At 37.7% G+C, this 24,032-nt stretch overlaps 1 protein-coding gene across 1 annotated transcript in view; it reads right to left on the bottom strand.

Annotated features, from left to right (window-relative positions):
* Positions 1-6,704: 6,704 nt before the first annotated feature.
* The window catches only part of LOC120522959 (TRPM8 channel-associated factor homolog), a 45,335-nt gene continuing 28,007 nt past the window's right edge, over positions 6,705-24,032 (bottom strand). The window contains exons 6-8 of the mRNA XM_039743814.1: positions 21,545-21,784; positions 18,649-18,986; positions 6,705-7,056 (exon numbers count right to left, since the gene is read on the bottom strand). Coding sequence (XP_039599748.1) covers positions 6,814-7,056; positions 18,649-18,986; positions 21,545-21,784 — 821 coding nt within the window. The 3' untranslated portion in view covers positions 6,705-6,813. The remainder of the gene's footprint in view (positions 7,057-18,648; positions 18,987-21,544; positions 21,785-24,032) is intronic.

Genomic DNA, 24,032 nt, shown 5'->3' with positions numbered 1-24,032 from the left:
AACAATCATTCACTTTGTTTCTAAAAGAGCATCTCAAGCCTTCTTTTTTGTTGTCCAAACTTGTCTACAACTTTGTCGATAAATTTTGGACAATTATTTATTCTTTTTTTGTGTACACTAAGCATACATAATCCACTTAATCTTTCGTCACTCATTGTAGATCGGTTCCAAGTTTTGACGCGCCGTAATGTGCTAAAAGATCTTTCAATACTGCAGGTTGTTGCAGGAAGTGTCATGCCAATCTTGAGTGCCTCGGAAACAGCCGGATAAAACTTCGTAGCCTCTTCAATTAAACTCATGCAATCGGTAATTTCGTTTGCAATGTTTTTATTTTTCCACATCTCATACCATGTGGTAGCATCAGATATAAAGTTTGGAAGAATATCACCATACAGACTGTTAATGTCTTCCAGAACTATTAAAAACGATGATTTATCCAATTTACTCATTTCTTTTGGGTGAAGTTGTAAAAGTGAAAATGCTTTCTCTTGTGTAAAAGAATACCGAATTTGTAGAGAAGATATTATAGAATCCAAATAAGGGATGAAAATGGACCTCCTAAAATATTCTTCTGCTTTCAGAAAGTAAATTCGATCTGTGAACTTGCCTTTTATTTAACCGTGGCTGTTTTAATTCAATGTCTAATTCTTCACAAATCGATTGTGCTTTTTTGAAAATCAATGAAAACTCTTCAGAAACATTGTCTCGATGGGATTGCAGCACATCTATTAATTGAATTATATGAGCAGTTACATCTTTAATGTTCATATTTACTTGCTGCAACTGATTGCACACAGGTTCGAGTTTAGCGAATAAGTAGCAATTACTAAAAGCGTCAAAATGTAAGTTGGAGTTGTAATAGCAGTGAACAGCAAATGAGCCTTAACCTTTGTGTTTTTGTTCGCACTGTCCTCTGTAAGCTTTTCTAGCGCTTGGACAATTACCAAAAAGTTCTCAGAAAATATTCTGATACTTTTATACTTTGCCGACCAACGTGTTTCACAAAACAGAGGAATATTAGGAATCAAAGATCGTCGTAAGTGCTCTCTCTAAACAGAATAGTAGCTTTAGAGAAAATATTTATCATAAAAGTTGTAGAACTTATCAATGTCTACAATTTTTATTTGAAATATTTTCTCTAAAGTGTACTGTTCTCCAGAAATGGAACTATTAACCGCGTAAAAGAGGTCTAGCTGTATGTAAGTGCTTACAAAATTACATTAAAACTTAAGGAAAAAGCACTACCTATGCCACTGAATACATCAATAACATTTTTAACTATATTCCAGTGATCATATGATAACAAAAAAAAGTCGATGATTTTTTGTCAGAAAATTAAAAATTAGGTCATGCCTTAAGTGGTTAATCTATCTATGCAAAAACTGACTGCTCTGTACTGTTCAGAGATAGCGACTGTATTGGCAGGGATTTAATGGGCACATACATATACAAAAAGTTTTGTTTGGGGGAGCGTAGAAAGAAAAAAATCTCTTTATGCACCCCCCTGAATTAAATCCTGGCGGCGGTAATGATGACTATAAACACAAATGAAATGAATGTAAAAAATCACTTGCCAGTCATAAACAATGCTGCCTTGTAAAAATATTTTTTTTTTCTACTAATTAGTTTATGTTTGATATTTTACAGTTTAAATTGTAAATGTACTGTAAATTTTGTCCTAGATTTTTTTTGTCTTCTGCATTGCTGTGTCAGTAGAAAAGACCAAAATTTAAATGTCCAAACATTCATTTTGCAAAAACTTGTACCTTGCAGGGAATTGTTTTCTTCTCTTAAAAGAAATGAACACATTAAGTAAAGGACCTTTTTTCAAGCACACATTCAGAACAAAGATAAAGTGTGCGAATGGCCTGCGTGTGAAATGGCTGCAGTAATCTGACTGGTCTACAGGGGCAATGTGGAGTAAAGAAAACACACACTTAGGACCACTCAGGTCACCACTTAGCCAAGAGTAAAGTCTTTTTAAAATCGCTTCTGGACGACTCTGTTTATTTTTTGTCAAAATACGTTATTTTGAAAAACCTTATCCATGAGGTTTCAACAATAGTTTAAATATATTTTAAAGGTTTTGCCAAGTAGGGACCAAGATTTTGTCCCCAATTTGTGAATGTGTAACAATGCAAAAATCTGCATATGGATATGATTGAGAGAACACCCTCTACACACACACGTATTTGGGTACAACATAGCATCACCCATTCAGATTCTTTGGACTACATGAGCAAGTAGGAGTACCGAAAGGAAACCCACACAGACACAGGGTGAACGTGCAAGCTCCATGAACAGAGGACCCAAGATGTTTACCTTGGTCTCCTAACGGGAAGGCAGCAGTGCTACAACTGCCCCACCATGTCACCCATTATTCTAATTATTATTACTGTTATTATTACATTGTACAAAGTCCATCAGGCTTGTGTGATTAGCTAAAAGTTGCCCTAATATCCCTTCCAGATACTTTTTAAAAGATATCAGGTCCTCTGCTTAAAAAAAATTACTTCATAGACTGTTCCCAATTCCCAAAACTATTGGTCTGAAGAAGTGATGTCTGGCTTTGGTCTCAAATACATTTCTCCTAACATTCCGCAGGTGTCTTTGAGTATGTTATTCACTGTTTATTTAAATGAATTTTGTTTGGAAGAACTTTATTTGAAAAAAAAAAAACAATTAGCACCAGCAGAACTTACGATATTGAATTGTAATTATTTTTTAATTATAATTATAATTATTAATTGTAATTATTTTTTACTTTTTATTGGAAAGGTTCCTTTGTCCAAGATGTCTGACAAACATCTGACAAACAATCGGTTCCATTTCTTTTGTTTTTTTAGCTGGAGTACAGGTAGATGAAGTGACTTTCGTGATCACATTGGGTCAGTAGTGGGATTTGAACACAGCATCTCAGCATTTGAAGTCTACACACTTAACCACCATGCCTGTGCCTGTTCTCTTCTCTTCCAGACGGAGTATGATCTAGCTGGAGCACAGCAATATAAATTAGAGCAGCTAACAGTATTACTCAGAAATAAAGACTGCAGTTTTGTAATCACAGTCAAGTATTTTATTACCACAAATGAACTTACAAACATTTTATCGTATATTACTGAGCATGCAATGCTAATACTTTCAACTTGCAAAAAAAAAAATGTCAAGACACTATTTGGAAAATCTGAACTCATTGTGTGACTTTGCTGACTGAGACACAAGAGGTGACATTTGTTAGAATACTGTGGTATATTTTCTACCGAGAAAAATCTGAGAAGCATGAGACTAAAGAAAATGTCTCCATTTTATTTCTTTCTGATGTCATTGTTGTTTAGGAGAATCCAAAAAGATATTAAGAAGATCTCTTCTTTGATTTTTATTTTCATGGGTGCAATGCTGGATAAATGGTATGTCAAAATCTGAGAAGCTAAATAATTACACTTCTTTTGTTGCAAATGAAATCTACAAGAGTCTCAAAAGTATGACTAAAGATTTATGTAGTATATTCTTAGCAGATAATAGTGAACCACGTACTCAAGGACACTTAATGGAAAATAAGATGCACATTATTGAGTGAAACCAGGAATGACTTCTTTACAAAAAGACCTTGAGAAGAGAGAACAAACTGTGTTAGTTAGCTGAAATAAAGACCCTGACCATATTTTTAAAATGTGAGGATAAAATACAAAGACAAAGAGATAGCTTTTGGCACGAGGGAGGACCTTTGTGGCAATCCTCGGCACCAAGAACATGGTCCAAGATAATAAAAAGGTGAAATTTCTGTTAAATAAAAATGTAAAGGGAATGATGATCACAGAAAGGACTAACAAAAGTACTTGGGTGGGTTTTTTTCCTACTTTTTCTTCTCATTTCATCTTGTTGTTTTATGCATAAATATAAGTTTGTAGTTTACAGATTCCATTTCTAGTATTTATTTTTAGTTTGAAAGATATTTTAAAGTTAAATTAACTTGTGTCTTTCCTGATACCATTTTGTTTCTTTTCTTGGGTGCCACCATTTTAAAGGGTTTTTGTGTGTTGTTGCTAGGGTGGTTGCCCTATGGTGGTCGTGACCTGTGAGGTCATGTCAGATTGAATGCTTCCTTGAGACTTGCTCTGTAGGTTTCCTTGCTTGTAGGTTCCTGGTAATAGAACTTTAACTTCAACATTCCACGTTTCTTTAGGGTTTTGGTTTTGGCATTGGTGACAGTGCATTTTGATCTCCTGGTTCTGAACTTTTTGTGATTCTTTTTGAGAATGTATGATCTCCTAATCCTTTTATTTACAGTATCTCTTTGTGAGTTGATATTTTTAGCAGGGATGTTTGGCAGGCCAGCTGAAATGCTGTATTTCTTATCTAGCATTATTATTAATTTGTTTGTTAAACGAAAACCATTTTTTCCTGCTTTTTCTTTCATCTGTGAGATAACATTCATAGAGCTGACCTCTGTCTAGCAGGAGAGATGTCTCACTACTTGCTTAGCAAACCCACATATGTGTCTGTCTCTATCTCCCATATAGGCTGGTGCCCTGGCCTATGCTTTCCAGGGTCAACAGCAAATGCAGGAGCTCTCCTGCTGCAAGTGTGACTTCTTTACTTTACTATAGAAATGTAACCCTACTTTGTGCCACTGGGTGGTGCCCTTGGCTCTTGCTAATCGGGAACAACCTCACTAGTAATTAAATTCTGGCTTCTCTGGGTATATTTTGTAAATTCTATCCTATGTTTTCTAATTTCTGCTTAAATGATTCTGATGGATTACTGAGGGACACATTTAATCCCTGTGCTCTAAGAGGATGCCATCCAAAATGTAAGTGCCCCTATCCACAGAGCAAGTCAAGGTTTGAAATACAGTGATTTTCCATGTCTGGAAGCTCAAAATAAATTAGTCAGGCCCCTAAAAGTATAAAAATCCAAAATTTTGGTAGCTCCTGAAAAAAACGTACAACCTGATATGTTGTTAAAAATGATGAAATTTGTGAGAAGATATCGTAGAAGGGAGCAGAGAGCTCTTTACAGGCAGGGCTACAAGATGGCTTTCTATGAGAACTTCACAGGATGGATGGTTTGAGATGAGTGGATGGCAGCAGCCCTCTAGCAAGGAAGGAGTGTGCATCCTTTAAATCTGGAGGAGTGCAGAAAGAGGATGGTGACTTTATTAGGAAACAATGCTGGGGTGTCATCTTAGTGACTGGGTTGGCAAGTGCTTTATGAACCCAGTTATTCACAGAAACCTAGTTTGAAATGTGCCATGTATACCCTTATCCCAGTTAGAGAAACCAGATTATTGCTCTCAGAAACCAGATTAACACAAAAGATTTTGTGGCAAATAACCCAGTTGTGTGGCCATATAAACCTGTTATCAGGTTGCAGTTAAGAAGGTCATAGTCTGCATTATGTCCATTGCACTCTGTCTGCCTGTGCATGTCTCTGCTTCACAGATGCTTCCAGCAACAGGTAGAAAACAGTAGAAGTGTCCACAATGATACATTTCCTGAGGCAAATACCCAATGGGCACATTGTCCCTTCTTCTGGTTAAAATAATCTGTCCAAATTTTTTAGAAATTGATAAATTTATGCTGATGAGCTGAATAACTTGTGCTAAGCTCAGCTGCACAATCTTAGGAGATACAGGCTTCCATGCTTGCTATCAGATTAATTGTAGCCAGTAATGATGATCAATATTTTTTAGCATATATTTATGACATTGGAGCATTTTGCCCAAGGAAAATACAGTTAAGTGGACATGTGCAAGTAAACAGAGAATTTTAAGCAACCAGGATCTGCCTTAACTGGCTTATTCACCTTATCCTAGTTTTGTGTGTGCATATAAACTCACTCAGTGATGAAGAAGAGAGTGACCATGATTTGCTGATACCATAATGCTGAGAGTGTCCAGACTGGGAACTCTGTAAGCCAGCCATATCTTGTTGCCAATGTGTATCAGTTCTGGCGGCATTTCCTGTATATGAAAATGTCAATACATCGATCTCGATAGACTTGTAGAGTTTGATTGTTGCTGAATTTTGATTTTCAATAAGCAGGCTCATTTTTGGGATGAACCTGTGGCAGTACTTCTGAGATTATTTCAGTTCCTGGCAATCATCAGGAGGGCAAACTTCAAAGGGGGTTGCTTTCGGATGGAAAAATTCAGAATGAAGCTGCAGTGGTCTTTATATGGAGGCTTTTTCACATGACGCAAGGAACAGTTTTTGTTTGCTAACTGTGTATCCATATATAATGCAATTCCTGTACTTAGCACATACATTTCGGAACTAATAGCGTTCTCCATATCTAATTTATTGCAAAATAGAGTTATAAGTTGAGTAATAGAGTAAGATTTTACTGTTCAACCAACTGGATCTTCCAATTACCACAGAAAATTTCACACAATGGAGAAAATGCATTAGCTCTGTAGTTTATTAAGCTATCCACTGGAATTATTCATATTCGATGGTCTACTGAATTAAAACCTGTATGTCTATTAGGGCACTGTTTCTGAAGTAGTGTTTTCAGATCTAGCAAATTTTCATAAATAAATGCACATGCATCAAGTAAATACATAAAAAGACAGCTCCTGTCCAGGTGGTATAACTCTGCTTCCTGTGCAGGAATCCATTCTAGGGGGAAAGGAGGTGACCCACTCCTCTTAGAATGGATTACCCGATAGACATAAGTATCAATAAATAAGACAGACATATGAATCAATAAATTTGATTTTATTTTTGGCATTAAAAAGCTCAAATTTCATCTTATTTTCATCTTTGTTGAACCTGTTTTAGATGTGTGCATTCTTCCTAGCTATTAGGCCGTTTATAAATACTTTTTCATAGGATTTTCATCCCATTCAGGTAAAGAGGCCAGTCTGGCACTAACTTCATCTGTAATGGGAAAGCCCCAGGCTTTGAAGAACGGAACCAGATTCTTCTTCACCTCGTTGGAAAACCTTTCTACCCACATATTCATTTTGACAGTGACATCAGAACTTATGTTGGTTATTTTCTGATAGTCAGAAAACAGCTGAATGTAGGGTTCCCAGCCAAATGCCTCCTGCAGCTGAAAGACAAAACAGAACAAATATGTACAGCAACATAGAGTTTTAGTAATTCAGTAATGATGTTGTTGTCCACCTCTTCTTTTACATATTGGTAAATATAAAAGTACAGTCTGTACTGTACTGTAAAAGTAATTTTTATAATATTTCTGGAAACTACCTGAGATGCTTTTGCAATTGTCAGTACTATAATCTATACTAATAAAAGGCAAAGCCCTTACTCACTCACTCACTCACTCATCCTTAATTCTCCAACTTCCCGTGTAGGCTGAAATTTGGCAGGCTCACTCCTTACAGTTTGACCCCCTACTTTTGACACCTACTGCACGCCCAACCTACCTGGAAAGGGGTCTCTCTTTGAACTGCCTTTCCCGAGGTTTCTTCCATTTTTCCCTACAAGGTTTTTATTGGGAGTTTTTCCTTGTCTTCTCAGAGAGTCAAGGCTGGGGGGCTGTCAAAAGGCAGGGCCTGTTAAAGCCCATTGCGGCACTTCCTGTGTGATTTTGGGCTATACAAAAATAAACTGTATTGTATTGTATTGTATTGTACTTACAAAAGTTGGGCAGGTTTCATTTCGAAATTCTATGCATAATGGTCATAACTGGAACCTATTTTTCTCCATATACTGTAATGGACTTCAGCTCGATGGCCGTGAGGGGTGGAGTTGCGTCTTACATCATCACGCCTCCCACGTAATCACGTGAACTGACTGTGAACGCAGTACGTAGAAAACAAGGAAGAGCTCCAAAGAGCGCTGAAGAAAAACGCATACAAGCTTATTCATAAGTGCAGCTACTGCAGAAACAAAGCACGGTGTAAACCGTAAGTTTAAATTAAGTTTATAGACACGCTCACGCTAACGTTTATCATGCCTTCGACAAATACTTTATTCGTGAGGTACAAGTTTAATAAGAAGACACAAGGTATAAACGAGACTTTGGGTCACTTTCTAATGGAGTTAAAATTGCTGTAGCGAGAAACTTTTAAGTGCATAGCTAACATTAAATAAAGCCGTGGACGCAACATCACACAAGAGAGCAGCTCACGTGAACTGACTGAACGCAGTACGAGTGATCACTTCCATGCATCAAACCTGTTCAAAAAACGCATTACACAATTGACAAGGTAGGAAAAGAATATGCTCCAAGCTGAGCTCCACAGCTAACGCGGTCTTGCGGAAGCAACTTCGTCACGCTGCCACCAAATACTCACAGAAAAATCCACAAGTTAATACACACGCTGTCTCTAGAGTTTCTCCACACTCTAAATGTATTCCTCGCATCACCGTTATATCCTCTGATCTCCCATTTCAATTCAAATGCCTCCAATTTCCAGTAAGTCTCTGCTTCGTGATGACAAGTAATAAGTCTCAGAGACAGACCCTACAAAAGGTTGCCATTGATTTCAGGTAAGATTGCTTTTCTCCTAGACAAAACTATACGTTGCATTCTCAAGAGTGAGCTTGTGTAGCTTCGTCATATTACAACGGAGTGCTGAACTGACAACATGCTATATAAAGAGAACTATAACAATCGTAATAAATGAACAATTAAAACATTGGAGAACCCGTGGATTAAATAAAAAGGCAGCTTCCTTGGCAAAACAAGGAAAAACGATGGCCTTATATGTCGTTCGTTTATAAAACAGCGGAGAAGCTGTGTAAAGGCTGCTTCACAAAAAAACAGCGGAGCGCCTTATATGAGCAGGCAGTCAGCTAAAGAAAGGAATCAATAAATAACTATAATCGTAATAAACGAACAAAAAATAGCGTACAAGCTACGGATTAGATAAAGGAAATGGGTACCTGAACAGTAAAGTAAGTCTCAAATAGCTACACAATAACTATAACAATCGTAATAAACGAACAATAAAACAGTACAGAACCGCGAAGCAAAGAGAAACGACAGCCTTATATGGCATTCGTTTATAAAGCAGCAGAGAAGCTGTGTGAAGGCAGCCACACAAAAAAACAGCAGAGCGCCACACTCTAAATGTATTCCTCACATCACCGTTATACCGTCTGATCTCCCATTTCAATTCAAATGCCTCAAATTTCCAGTAAGGCTCTGCTTCACTATGACAATTAATAAGTCTCAGGGACAGACCCTACAAAATGTTGCCATTGATTTGAGGCAAGATTGCTTTTCTCCTGGACAACTATACGTTGCATTCTCAAGAGTGAGCTCGCGCAGCTTCCTCATGTTACAACCGGAGTGCTGAACTGACAACGTGCTATACAAAGAGATCCTTAACAGATAGTTATTGTTATATTTTCCCTCGGTTAAAAAAGGTTTTCTTTTCTTCTTAATAAAAATTTAAAAGCAGTTCTTCGTTGCTGCGAAGCACCAGGATTTTGCTATATACAGTTTATATATGTAGATATGTATATGTATGTATATATATATATATATATATATATATATATATGTGGATATGTATATGTATATATGTGTGTATATAGGTAGATATGTATATATATATATGTACATCTGTATATATATGTGTCTGTGTGTATATATATACTGTATATATGAGTGTGTATGTATGTATGTATGTGTATATATATATATATATATATTGTCAGGGATGCCAGGGGCCATGACCCGGCCGGGACGCCAGGAGGGACCGGAAGAGGGTCAGAGCCCGGCCTGGATCACGTGGGGTTCGCCTTCCGGGTTGCTTTGGGGGCCACGGGTCAAGGGCATGGAAGCCTTCCCTGTAGGGGCCCGTGGTCACCGCCAGGAGGCGCCCCAATGCCTTGGGGACCTGTTAACCCAGCACTTCCGCCACACCAGGAAGTGCTGGGGGGAAGATTTATGATGGCGCCCGGAGAGCAGCCGGGAGGACAGCCGGCACTTCCGCCACGCTGGGGCGTGGTCAGAGAAGGAATGCATGGTCATCTATAAAAGGGGCCGTCTCCATTCATTCGGGGCTGGAGTCGGGTGGAAGGAGGACGAAGCAAGAGGAGTGTGGAGGCGGCCCGAAGACAAGGCATTGTGGCCAGGACTATTTGGGGTTTGTTTGTGCACGTGACTGAGGTCTGTGTGACCAATGAACTGGGGTCTTAGTGACCAATTACTGTAAATATTGTAAATAAACGTGTGGTGGTTTGTGCAAAACAAGATGTCTGCCTGTCTGTGCCCGGGTGCCGTTGACAATATATACAGTGGAACCTCGGTTTGCGAGTAACTTGGTTTACGAGTGTTTTGCAAGACAAGCTAAATTTTTTAATAAATTTTGATTTGATAAACGAGCGATGTCTTGCAATAGGAGTAGTATGGATACACTTTGTCTGCTGAGCATCATATGATCACAACTGAGCTGATGGTTCTCTCTCGCGAGCGTCTCTCTCTCTCTCTCTCTCTCGCTCGCTCGCGTCTCTCTCTCTCTCCTTATCTCTCTCTCTCTCCTTATCTCGCTCATGCGCTTCTCTCTCTCTCTTCTCTTGAGGGCAATCGTCTCCTATTCTCTGTCTGAGTCTGCGTGCCTCAATCATATAGTCAATAGCCGTACGAGCATATACTGTTTACTACAGCATTGTGACTGTGTGTGTGTCTTGCGCCCCAAAACACAAAGCTGTCTGAGTACTTTAACAACACCAGCTTTATTCAGCTTGAAACAGCAACAGCACGGTTATTTATTGTAGCGGGATCTTTATAATGTTCCTTATATCACCCATCGACGGCAGGCGCTTACAGCATGTCTGCGATCTTTTTGGATGCGCTTATAAAGCAAACTGCTGGGAGCGCTGGGAGACTGCGATTGCTTTGGGACACTCTTCCAGTGTCGTTCCGTTGGGTAGAATCCCACAAGAGTTTAGAAACTCACTCACACCAGTCATGATTCTTTTTAAAGGTAAAGTGCAGGTTAATTTGTTTTATGTATTTTTACTTTATATTTTGTATTAATCATTTTTATGTGAATAGTTTTGGGTTGTGGAACGAATCATCTGAGTTTCCATTATTTCTTATGGGGAAATTCACTTTGATATATGAGTGATTTGGACTGCGAGCACGTTTCCGGAACAAATTATGCTCGCAAACCGAGGTTCCACTGTATATGTATGTGTATGTGTGTATATATATATGTATATTTATCTGTATGTATGTATGTGTATATGTATATACGAGGTGTGGCAGCGCTGCGCTGTTGTCCTTGATAGAGCACGTGTATCAGTACTTTCCCATAGCTCAGTGCGAGTTTCAACTCCTTCCGTTAACTACGTGATTTTTGTGACTGCTATTAGCGAAGTTGTGTTTTTGGTTGTGCGTCATGCAAAATGGAACAGCGGAATTTGGAGCAACGTTGTGCCATTAAATTTTGTGTTAAGCTTGGAGAATCGGCAAGTGTGACGTTTGAAAAGTTAAAACAGGCCTATGGGGAACATTCTTTATCCCGAGCTCAAGTTTTTCGCTGACACAAATCATTTTTGGAAGGCAGAAAACACATTGAAGATGAACACCGTTCAGGGAGGCCTTCAACTTCGAAAACCAATGAAAACATCGAACGTGTGAACACTCTTGTGAGATCAGACCGTCATTTAACATTAAGAATGTTGACTGAACAATTAAATTTGAACAGATACATCAAATTTTGACTGAACATTTGCACATGCGAAAGGTCTGTGCCAAAATGGTGCCGAAAAACCTCACAATTGAGCAGAAGGACAATCAAAAAAACAAGTGTCTTGATCTTCTTGACAGAATCGCTAATGAGCAAGATTTATTTAGTCGTGTGATCACAGGTGATGAATCATGGATTTTTGAATACGATCCTGAGACCAAGAGGCAAAGTCAGGAGTGGCACACTGCAAACTCTCCTCGACCAAAGAAAGCTCGAATGAGCAATCGAAGATCAAATCAATGCTGATTTGTTTTTTTGACAAAAGGGGAATCGTCCACAAAGAATTTGTTCCTCCAGGACAAACTGTCAACCAAGTTTTTTATAAAGACGTCCTTGAAAGGCTCAGAAAAAGGGTCATTCGCATGAGACCAGACATTGCAGACAAATGGATGCTCCATCATGACAACGCCCCATGTCACACTGCCCTCTCCGTTACAGAATTTTTGACCTCAAAAGGCATTCCTGTGGTTCCCCAGCCCCCTTATTCACCTGACCTCAGTCCGTGTGACTTTTTCCTTTTTCCTAAACTGAAAAATGTCCTCAAAGGACTTCATTTCGGGACTTTAGAAAACATCCAAAAGAGTGTAACGGACATGCTGAAGACCATACCGGTTGAAGACTTTCAGCGCTGCTACCAACAGTGGGAACAACGTCTCCATCGGTGTGTAGCTGCCCAAGGGAACTACTTTGAAGGGGATAACATTGATGTTTGAAAAAATAAAAACGTTGGTAAATTAAAAATCTCATTACTTTTCACACATATACACATATACAGTATGTGTGTATGTCTGTGTGTATATGTATGTGTAAATATATGTTGATATTTGTATACTGTATATATATATATATGTAGATGTGTATATGTATATACACTATATCTATATACTGTATGTGTATATGTAGATATGTAGATATGTATATATGTATATGTATATATGTCATATATATATGACAGCAACACTCATAACAATGACAAAACAATTACATTGACAATCATGTTACGTTATTTTCAAAATGTTTCCTTTTCTTTTTCATTACTTCTTTAACACACTACTTCTCCACTGCGAAGCGCGGGTATTTTGCTAGTACATTTTAATAAAATAAAGTTATTCTTATGTAAAACATTTCTTTTTTATGACTCTGAATTTTTACAATGCATACAGCAACTTTCATTGTTCACTCACTTATTTTTCAAACCCATGTATTCAGAATCAGGATTGCAGCAGGCAGGTTCCTATCATAACATCATTAAAGATCGAGGTTAAGGTAAGGTTTAGGTGTGATAAACCAAAAAGCACCTACTGGGTTTGTGTTGTTTGTCTGTCTGTTTATCTGTCCACATAAAATAACTTGGCTTCCAGAAGACTGATTTTTTTTTTTATATATATATGTGTTGTAACAGTTAAATTTTCATTGAGATTTTGAAATTTCAGAATTTCCCACTGAAAAGAATTTGTGAATTTGCAAACTTGTCTGTCTTTAAAAAGAAACATCTGTGAGTTTTCAACTATGAGTTTTGTTTACAGTGTCAGATATACCTTCGGGGCAGTTACTTATATATTATTTATTTTACTCATTTGACACCCCCTCCTATGGCAAAACACTGAGATATCTGTAGTGAGCAGTGAATCAACTACACTTTGCTGCTGGACACAGGATGGGGAGATGTCATATGACTGTGTATTACCATATAAGAAAGATAAGATGTCAAATGTGTATTTATTTATTCAATTTGGTAATAATGATATTATTTATGGATTCAATATAGTGTTCAGCACAGATTTTTAATCTCCATTGGGACAGAGAAAATGTTATGTTAAAGCAATTTAAACTAAAGTTAGCCATATCGAACAACTAACAATAGTAACACATGTAATTACATTTTTTATCAGTGTTATTTCTGAATATGACTCACTGTTGCAAAAATATTAAGTCCATAATTATTTGTACAGTGATACAATTTTAATAATTTTGGCTCTGTGCACCACCACAATGAATTTGAAATGAAGAAATGATGGTAGTGAAGATTTGTAGTTTTAATTTAAGACATTTAACAAAAACATATTATTAGCCAGACAGCCATTTTCACACAGAGGCTCAAAAGTATTTGGACATACTAACATAATCAAAAATATAATTATTTTTAATATGTGGTTGAAAATGCAGTCAGTGACTGCCTGAGGTTTAGAACCCATGGCTGTCTCCAAGTGCTGGGTTTCCACCCTACTGATGCTTTGCCAGGCCTTTATGCAGCTGTCTTTAGGTTCTGTTTGTTCGTTGGACTTTCTACCTTCAGTTTTGTCTTTAGCAAGTCAAATGCATGTCCAATTTCGTTGAAGTCAGTTGATTGAATTGGCCTTTGAAGAATATTTAATCTCTTTGCCTTGAAAAGCACTTGGTTTGCTGTTACAGTATGTTTTGGCTGATTGTCCATCTGTACTGTGAAGCATTGTCTTATCAGTTTTGCAGCACTTGTCTGAATCTGGGCAGACTGTATAGTCCTGTACACTTCAGAATTCAACTTTTGTCAGCAGTCATGTCATCAATAAACACAGGTGACCCAATTTTACTGGCAGTCACTCTTACCCATGCCATAACACTGCCTCCACCATGTTTCACAGATAATGTGGTATGCTACAGATCATGAGCCATTCCTTCTCTTCTCCATAATCTTCTCAATTCAAATTCTGATACATACTGATCTTAATTTTTTTTGTCCAAAGAAAACTGTTCTAAAATTGGACTGTTTTTTAAAAAAAATAGTTTCTGGTAAGTCTAATCTGCCATTCTTATGCTTGAGAATTACCAATGGTTTGCACCTCGTGGTACATCATCTCTATTTACTTTCATGAAGTTGATTGTAGACTGGCAATGATAGGTGTGCCTTCCAGAGAGTGTTCTTGGCTTGGCTAAATGTTGTGATTTGGTTTTTATTCACCAAGAAAGAATTCTGCGATCATCCAGCACAGTTGTCTTTCATGGTTGTCCAAGCCTTCTAGTGTTGTTGAACTCACCAGTGAATTCCTTCTCTTTAACAATGTACCAAATGGTTGATCTGATCACTCCCAGTGTTTCTGCTCTGTTAAGGGTATGTTTTATTTTATTAGCCTAATGATGGCCTGTTTTTACTTGTTTTTACTTACTCTTTGGACCTCATATTGAGAGTTCGCAGTGACAGCTTCCAGATGCAAATTCAACACTTGGAATCAACTCCAGACCTTTTACCTGCTTAATAGTTAATGAAATAATGAGGGAACTCTTCTCACCTGGCTATGGAACAGCTTTTCCGTTGATTGTCCAGATACTTTTGAGCCCCTGAAAATGGTGGGCCATGTATAAAAACGTCTGTCATTCATAAATAGCTCATACTATATTTCTGTTAAACCCTTTGTATCAATGCTGAAAGCCTACACATCAATAATGTAATTATTTCTTCATTTCAAATCAATTGTGGTGGAATATAGCTCCAAAATTTTGAATATTGAGTCACTGTGCAAATACTTATGAACCTAACTGTATGGAGTAAATAAAACTGTGATAATAAAGTTTTTGATGAAAGTGTTTTAGAAAATTAAAAAATTCTTTCAAATGAGCTAAACAAATCTATACACGCACCTGAATGGTATGCCAGGCAAACAATGTTAGTTGTTATTTAGTCACATTTAAAAATGAAAAAAATGAAATGTTTTATTCAGTCATATCTACTTAACATGTGTACCCATGTCTGTAACCTTTGTGTTTAATTTGATTTATTGTATTTATGTCATTTTAACTATTAAAGTATTCTGGGGATGTCATTTTGAGATTTTGTTTTTAGAATGGCCACTGCCATTTATATATCTATCAATCAATCAATCAACATTTATTTATATAGTCACTAAGTCTGATCCTGTTTTTAACTAACATGGAGGTCAGAAAAAACAAAAAACTCCAAAGGCTGGAGAAAAAATAACTCTAAAAAAAATCTATCATCTGATTGCCTGCTTATTGCTACATCCACCCTATAATATTTTAATTTTTTGAATCTCATCACATTATTTATGAAAGTTTCTCTATCAACACTGCAATTACAAAAAATTCATATGATATCGATGTCTGCCTGCACTGGGCATGCGTGCATCATTGGAAAAATCCTTGAAGGGATAGTGACGCAGGGGATTTATTGCGAAATTGTAGTGTCCAGTAAAGTATTTGGCTTTTTCTTTTTTTTTTTTTTTAATAAAAATGTAGAAGTGGGGACCTGACTGGAACTGTACAGCTTCTGCCATCTGTAGATTCAATCAAATTGCAATTCACTAGAATTCACTGCATCTTTCTTTAAAGTATTAGGAGGAAGCTAAAATACAATGCCAAGAAGATTTACTGTTAGCATATTTCCTTCGTTTCCATGAACATGATTCCTGTTTTATAGATTTGTTGTTTGCTATGCTTTCGTTCTCTCAGATGAGCATGGGAAAGATGCTATATAAATAAAATGTATTATTAGTATTATTATTCTAACCCCTTGCCTGGCCCTGATTATAAGTTTGGTCACCCCTACTTTCCTGGTCAAACTCCTGTACTCTTTCTTGTTCACTTTGAATAGCCTGAATTTTCTCAAGAGAAATAAGGGTGCGTATATACAACAATATTGCGTAAGTCCATTTCCACACACACTTTGAAATGTATAAAAACTAAACTTGGCAATGTGCACAGTCTATCCGAGCTTCTCCCATCCGGAAAATGTTTTGGAGCCTTTCCTTTACGGACCTAGAGGCTCAGAAACAATTTCAACCCAAGAGCTATAAAGGCACTCCATCAGTCCATCAAGGGCTCCCAGTAGAACTGTTGGTACTTAGAATTACAATTACCTCACTGTAAACTTGCACTACAACTATAATATTGCACACCCTGAACCACTTTATGAAAAAATTGTACTATATATTATATTTATGCATTTATATTGTATATATTTTATTGTTTTTTATCGCATTATTATTATTGTATTATTATTATTGTTATTTTATTATTTTATAGGAAAATTTAATTTATTGAAGTTTAAGACATTAGGTTTATGGAGAATTTGCATATTGAATCTCATTGTACCATACAATGACAATAAAGGACTTCAATTCAACTCAATAGAAGACAGCGCGTATTTATAGATGATGATGACTGGCTTCTAAGTCAATTTCGATTTCCAAGAGCTATTCTCTTGGAGGTGTGTGCTGTTAGAATACTAGGATGTATACTTGATATAATTTTTATGATGGAATGCATAAATTGTTAACTTCATTTAAATAATGTACGAGGTGTGGCAGAAAAGTAATGAGACTGATTTTTTATTTATCAAAGTTTTTATTTTTTTAAACATCAATGTTATCCCCTTCAGAGTCGTTCCCTTGGGCAGCTACACACCGATGGCGACGTTGTTCCCACTGTTGGTAGCAGCGCTGGAAGTCTTCAACCGGTATGGTCTTCAGCATGTCCATTACACTCTTTTGTATTTTTTCTAAAGTCCCAAAATGACGTCCTTTGAGGACATTTTTCAGTTTAGGAAAAAGGAAAAAGTCACACGGACTGAGGTCAGGTGAATAAGGGGGCTGGGGAACCATAGGAATGCCTTTTGAGGTCAAAAATTCTGTTATGGAGAAGGCAGTTTTTCGGCACCATTTTGGCACAGACCTTTCGCATGTGCAAATGTTCAGTCAAAATTTGATGAACGGTAAATCTGTTCAAATTTAATTGTTCACTCAACATTCTTAATGTTAAACGACGGTCTGATCTCACAAGAGTGTTCACAGGTTCAAAGTTTTCATTGGTTTTCGAAAATTGAAGTCCTCCCTGAACGGTGTTCATCTTCAATGTGTTTTCTGCCTTCCAAAAATGATTTGTGCCAGCGAAAACTTGAGCTTGGGATAAAGAATGTTCCCCATAGGCCTGTTTTAACTTTTCAAACGTCACACTTGCCGTTTAATGGTACAATGTTGCTCCAAATTCCGCTGTTCCATTTTGGTAGCCGCACAACCAAAAACACAACTTCGCTAATAGCAGTCACAAAAATCACGTAGTTAACGGAAGGAGTTGAAACTCGCACTGAGCTATGGGAGGGTACTGATACACGTGCTCTATCAAGGACAACAGCGCAGCGTTGCCAGGTCGCTTGCAGTTTTGCCAGTCTCATTAAATTTTCTGCCGCACCTCGTATACTGCTAATAATTAAACATGTGGGTGCACCGTGGCACAGCGGTACCAATGAGCTGGCGCCCCGTCCAGGGATTGTTCCTCCCTCGCACTGTATTCTTGCTAGAACTGGCACAGCTGCTATTACAACAGCTACTACTGCTATTTGTTTGTTACTTCAAAATATCTATGATTCCAATGGGTACCTAAATAAGGATTAAAATAATTCAAAAAAACACTTTTTTGATAAAAACACATTACATACCAAACTTGCGAAACGAAAAGGTATAATGTGTCATTAAAAGAGTCACACGTAAGAATGCATGAAAATACATGGAGCACAAACATGCCTGTGCATTGTCTAATCGAATGTATCAAAGCAAGTGCGGACATGAAAAACCGTTGCATGTCCTCACTTGCTTGTGGTGGGACGAGACGAAGGATATCCGATATTAGCAGAATCTATCAGTCTTATACGGTCATGCTTTCTTAAAACACTATAAATTGGTTTGTTTGCTGTGACATGTACTTATTTGTGATTTGAACTTTGAATATAATTATTAATTGAGGAGCAGTACTATGAAAAAGAAAATCAGAGGACACAGTCTATTTATTTGAGATTGAACAAAAATCTTCTGTTTCAAGTAAGTACATACTTTATTGTTTTTTTTATCACAGGGGCTGTCGAAATTGTTTGTTAATAAAAGTTTGTATTTCTTCAGATAATAATATGACTGAACCAAAAAAGAAATGCCAATCTGTAAAATGTTGATTACGAGTGGCATACATGTGAAATATGTAACACTCACCTGCATGTACGTCTCCAAACAAGTCCAAGTTGTCCAGTTTTCAAGTTTGGCTCCTTTTCCCAGATAGGCTTTTATAACTCCTTCACGATATGCCATTGTATAGTCACCTGCAGCTAACTCCCGTGAAATGTTCAAGACTTTTTCATTAACATAGACAGACCACAGGTTGCAGGTTGCCTCTTTGGTGTAAGGGCGGAACTCCCAGCCATCCTGTTGCTGATTGTGGCCTAATTCATGAATGGGGCCCCACAGGCCTTCTTTTCTCATAACCTTTTCATCTATAATATACTTCAGTGACGGTAAATGAATCATAATAGGGTAGCCAGCATGCATCCAACCTAATAGAAATTGGTAGAGGGTGACAGAACAATAAAGACAGCAAGGGTGAATATAGTTTTAGATAGAGTAAAGCATTGTGGATAGAGTAAAAAGAGGTTTAGCATATGTCCACAACAGTTTTCATGTGATTAGATGTTGTAGACCTTACATGCAGCCTTAATTCTTAAACATTGCCCTTTCCATTTGATTTTGTCCCTTCTAGTGGTCCCTACAAACTGTAATTATGCATTGGTCACATTGGTCATGCCGAGGTTGTTTGTAAATGAATTTAAGAGCTTTTTTTTTTTTTTTTGAAAGAATGTTAACGGGCCTTGGAAGACTGAGAATTCAGGATAAATAGGGAGAAAACAGAATATATGAGGTTTAATGATGGTCAGGATTCAGAAGTTAGTCTGCAGGGAGAGCTATTGAAAAGAGTCAGTCAGTCAGTCAGTCATTGTCCAACCTGCTATACCCTAACACAGGATCACGGGGATCTGCTGGAGCCAATCCCAGACAGCACAGGGCACAAGGCAGGAAGAAACCCTGGGCAGGGCACCAGCGTACCGCAGGGCATATTGAAAAGTGCGTATATATTTAAATATCTAGGATCAGTGGTATCCTAAGATGGAAATTAAATTCAGAGATAACTAATAGAGTGCAGCACGGATGAATCAACTGGAAAAAGATATCAGGAGTGTTCTGTGACAGATGAATTAATGTAAACATTAAAGGTCCAGTAAGGTTTTTAAGCCAGTAGTAAGTTCAGCAATGATGTATGAAGCTGAGACATGGACAGTAAAGAAGAAATTAGATATTGCAGAAATGAGAATGTTGAGTTAGGGGTGTGGAGTTACAGCAAAGCAGAGAATAAGAAATGAGACAATCGGAGGTACAACAAAAGAAAGTGCAGAAAAGTAGGTTGAAGTGGTATAGACAAGTGATGAGGAGAGACGATGACTATGTGGGTAAAAGAGTGATGGATATGGAAGTCCATGGTAAGAGAAAGTGAGGGAGGTCAAAGAGGAGGTGGATGGATAAAGTAAAAGAAGATCTGAAGGAAAAAGGCCTGACCAAAGAGGAGGTGCATGACTGAGCATTAAGGTTAATCAAGCACACCGATTCCAAATAGAAATGGGAAAAGATGATAAAGAAGAAAGTATAGCAATGCATATTGTGCCTTCATGAAAGTTTGTTTTGAGCATTGCCTATTTAATTATAGATTTCGCCATTGTCTTATATTGTGATTCATATTACCTCATGTCTTTGCTTCAGCCAATGCCAATGTCTGCTTTTACTCTGGTCCTGGAAGCCTATTTAGTAATTTATACTGTACATCTCTCAGCTTCCTGTCCTTTGCTTGTTCTGCTGCTACCCAAATTCTGTCTTTATGTCTGCCTATTCTGTTCTTTACAAATCACTCACAGTTCTTTCAGTAGCGTCGACCATTACTGGGTTGTGCCTAAAAGCCACTCATTACAACTGTTTGATCAAAGTGACAAAAAGTGAGTGAGAATATACAACTTATTTTTGCATAAGAAAACAGGGTAATGGATAGGGTGATGTAGTTGATGCCTTTTACATGAAAAGAACATTTTTAAAAACAATATTTTCAGAATCAAAATTAATTGTGTTGGTTGGTTTGAGTACAGTGGTATATACTAGACATCACCTTGCTAACTATTCTTTATATAGTATAGAGGCCTTTTTTCATAACCTATAGTTTTGTCACAGCTTAATATTTTATTTGTTAAATTATCCATTAACTCTTTTGATTCTATATAGTTTCAACTCTATATAGTTGTAAGGTAGTCCAGTTATAAAAAGTATCTTAAATAAGGCTTTGTACGCCTGCTTTCCAACATTAAATTAAACACGTGGAGGCTTTTAATATTAAATGGTGATGGTGAGCAGGCATTACTACCTCGAAGGGATGCATCGTCAGATCCTTCTTAGACTGGGATTTGTTAAAAAAGAATTGGAATCCACAAAGCTTCTAGAGGAGAGCAGCAATATGTAACTGTGATGTCTCAACTTCTCACAGAAGTCTTTGCGTGAGTCTCTGCGGAATAAGGGCTGACTCTAGAGAGTTTAAATGGCATCAGAAGTGCTTCAGGTGGTAGTCTTGTAAAGGCGGCTGCCTCCTCAGTCAAATGAGGCTTGAGTTGGGAAAAAGTAGAGATAAGAGCTTGACTGGTGATGAGGAATAGTATTCTAGTATACGGAAGAAGGCATGGAGGTAGGCTTAAACACACTTCATGCTGGAGATCACTAGCTAGCCTGACTTTGTTTAGGCAGGCCCAGAAAGGATGTAGCTTTTGTTATTTTATTCTTTTTACTGTTTTGTTGTTTCTTCAATTTTTAACCCCCGTTATTTTTGGGTAATCAATCGTGCTGCTTGCCGTATGTTTGAATATACTGCTGTCTTTCTGAGTATGAGGTTGCGCTCCACTGAGCCCCAATTTGATAGTTGTTGCTATAATAAAACTGTAGTTGAGTTTTACAAAGAAATAAATGGCTTTGTTACTTGATACAACAATACTGTATAACATATGACTGATTGCCATAATATACTTGCCAGCAGATATCTGGATATCTGCTACAATTCTTTCTTTTCGAGGAAATGTTTCTGGGATTGCTGCCAATTCGGTGATACTCTTCATCAAGTCATTCCAGAGCCTCAGAAGGGATTCAGGATCGTCCAATGTACGAATGCTATCAGATGGCACTGTTAGGATGATATTATTGGCCTCAAGCTCAGCCCAGGGTGCTGGATGGTTCCGAATGCTGTTAGTCCACTTGGCATTACTGCTTTTTCCTTAATAGAAAAAAAAAATCTTCATTAGAAAATGTATATGTACTTTACAACATTCTATTCCCAGAGTCACCTTATATTAACTTCAATGTACAGTACATGGTAGTGATTAATGATATTAAAAATAACATAAAACAAGTATAGTAAAAACAAATTACCCAGTCATTTTCAGATTTACATAATCTTTAACAACAAAGTATTCAATATATTTTCACAGTCCTAGAGTCTCACAGGTAAGACCAGAGAAATATCAAACTAACTCTCTTCCCTGTTTTTTCATGAATTCTTTATAACATTAGATGGGACTCTTCCATAATCCAACCCCACCATTACTTTATTCAGTGTCAAGACTGAACTATAGTGAATTTAATTTGACTTTTGGGTCAACAGAAAAAGAGGATTGCCTTGAAAACAGATCCCTGTAAAGTGATCTAAACTGATAACAAATATAAAACATAAAAAAATGATTGCAAAAGTATTCAGCCTCTTCAAGTCAGAATTTAGTATATGTCAGCAATTCTAGGGTGGCACAGTGGTAGCACTGCTGCATCACAGTAAGGAGACCTGGGTTTGGTTCCTGGGTCCTCCCTGCCTGGAGTTTTGCATGTTCTCCCTGTGTCCAAAGACATGCAGGTTAGGTGCATTGGCGATCCTAAATTGTCCCTAGTGTGTGCTTGGTGTGTGTGTGTGTGTGTGCCCTGTGGTGGGCTGGCGCCCTGTCCGGGATTTGTTCCTGCTTGCACCCTGTGCTGGCTGGGATTGGCTCCAGCAGACCCCCGTGATCCTGTGTTACAAATAGCAGGTTGGACAATGACTGACTGACTGACTGGCAGCAATTCTAGCCTAGAGTCTGTGTTGACCAGTCTCTCTGTAGCAGCTCTTGCATGTCTCTCTGCATTGCACGTTTTTCACTTGTTCTGTACATCACTTTATACTCTGTCAGGTGGCATGGTTATTGTGAGTGAGCAGCCAATCAGATTGAGATCTGGACTCTGACTGGGCCTCACCAGGATATAAATATTGTTGTTTTTAAGCCATTCCTATGTAGCTTTAGCTTTATGCTTGGGGTCATTGTCTGGCTGTAAAACAAATATTCTCCCAGTTAAGTTGCATGTTTTGTCAGACTGCATCAGTTTTTCCTCCAGTATATCCCAGTATTTTTCTGCATTGATTTTATCCTCTACAGTCACAAGCTTTCCCAGGTCTTCTGCAGAGAAACATTCCCCCAGCATGATGTAGCACCATGCTTCACAATGAGATGGTGTGTTTTTGATAATATGCAGTGTTCGGATTATGCCAACCATGACATTTAGTTTGATGGCCAGAAAGCTCATCAGGCCATTGTGTCTTCTTCCAGCTGACATCAGAGTGTCCCCTGTGTCTTCTAACAAACTCTACCTAAGATTTCATTTCAGTTTTTTTTTTTTTTTTTTTTAAAGCTGTGATTGGAGAAGCGCCCGGGCAGCAGTTGTTGTATGGACAGGCTCTCCAATCGTAACCACTGTGACTTGTAACACCTTCATAGTTATCACTGGTCTCTTGGTGGACTCCCTCACTACTCTTCTTCTTGCTTGGTCAGTCATTTCTTTGAGGACAGACTGCTATAAGTAGGTTAATAGCTGTGATATACTTGTTCCATTTCTTAATGACTGATTTAACTGGGCTCTAGAGGTGTTCTTTGTTCTTTATTCTGTAGGTTAAGCTAGGCCACCATACTGACTCAGCATATGATGGACCGTTCAGATGCAGCTGCAGTTGTTGTACTTCACAATCATTTAAAATCCCTTGACTATAGATCCCCATTTAAATAATTATGTGACTTCCAAAACCAGTGATAATTTAGCTGTGTTATATTCAAGTGCGTGAATAATTATTCAATTAATTACTTTGTGTTTTATAGTAATTTATTTAGACCACTTTGCGGAGGTGAATATTTTTACTGGCTCTGTACTTATTGTAAATTACATGAAGGTTTAAAAAAAAAAAGGTTGTGTCATTTTTTTTTTTATAAATTGTCAATCTACAAATCAGAACATGATTGATCCATTTTGGGGTCACTGGGGCCAGAAACTACCTAGAAATATCGTGCACAAGGCAGGAGACAGCCCTGGCAGAGTTATTTCAGTCCATTAGGTGAAAGTTAAGGGGTGTGTACTCTGGTCACCGTAGGTCATCAAAATGCAATGATCGTGAGTGAGTACCGTTAATGAAACCAAACCAGAGGGAGACAAGTCTTCGGACTCTGATGATA

The sequence above is a fragment of the Polypterus senegalus genome, chromosome 2 (genome assembly GCF_016835505.1).
Source record: "Polypterus senegalus isolate Bchr_013 chromosome 2, ASM1683550v1, whole genome shotgun sequence".
Lineage (NCBI taxonomy): Eukaryota > Metazoa > Chordata > Cladistia > Polypteriformes > Polypteridae > Polypterus > Polypterus senegalus.
This window is presented reverse-complemented; position numbering and strand designations above follow the sequence as displayed.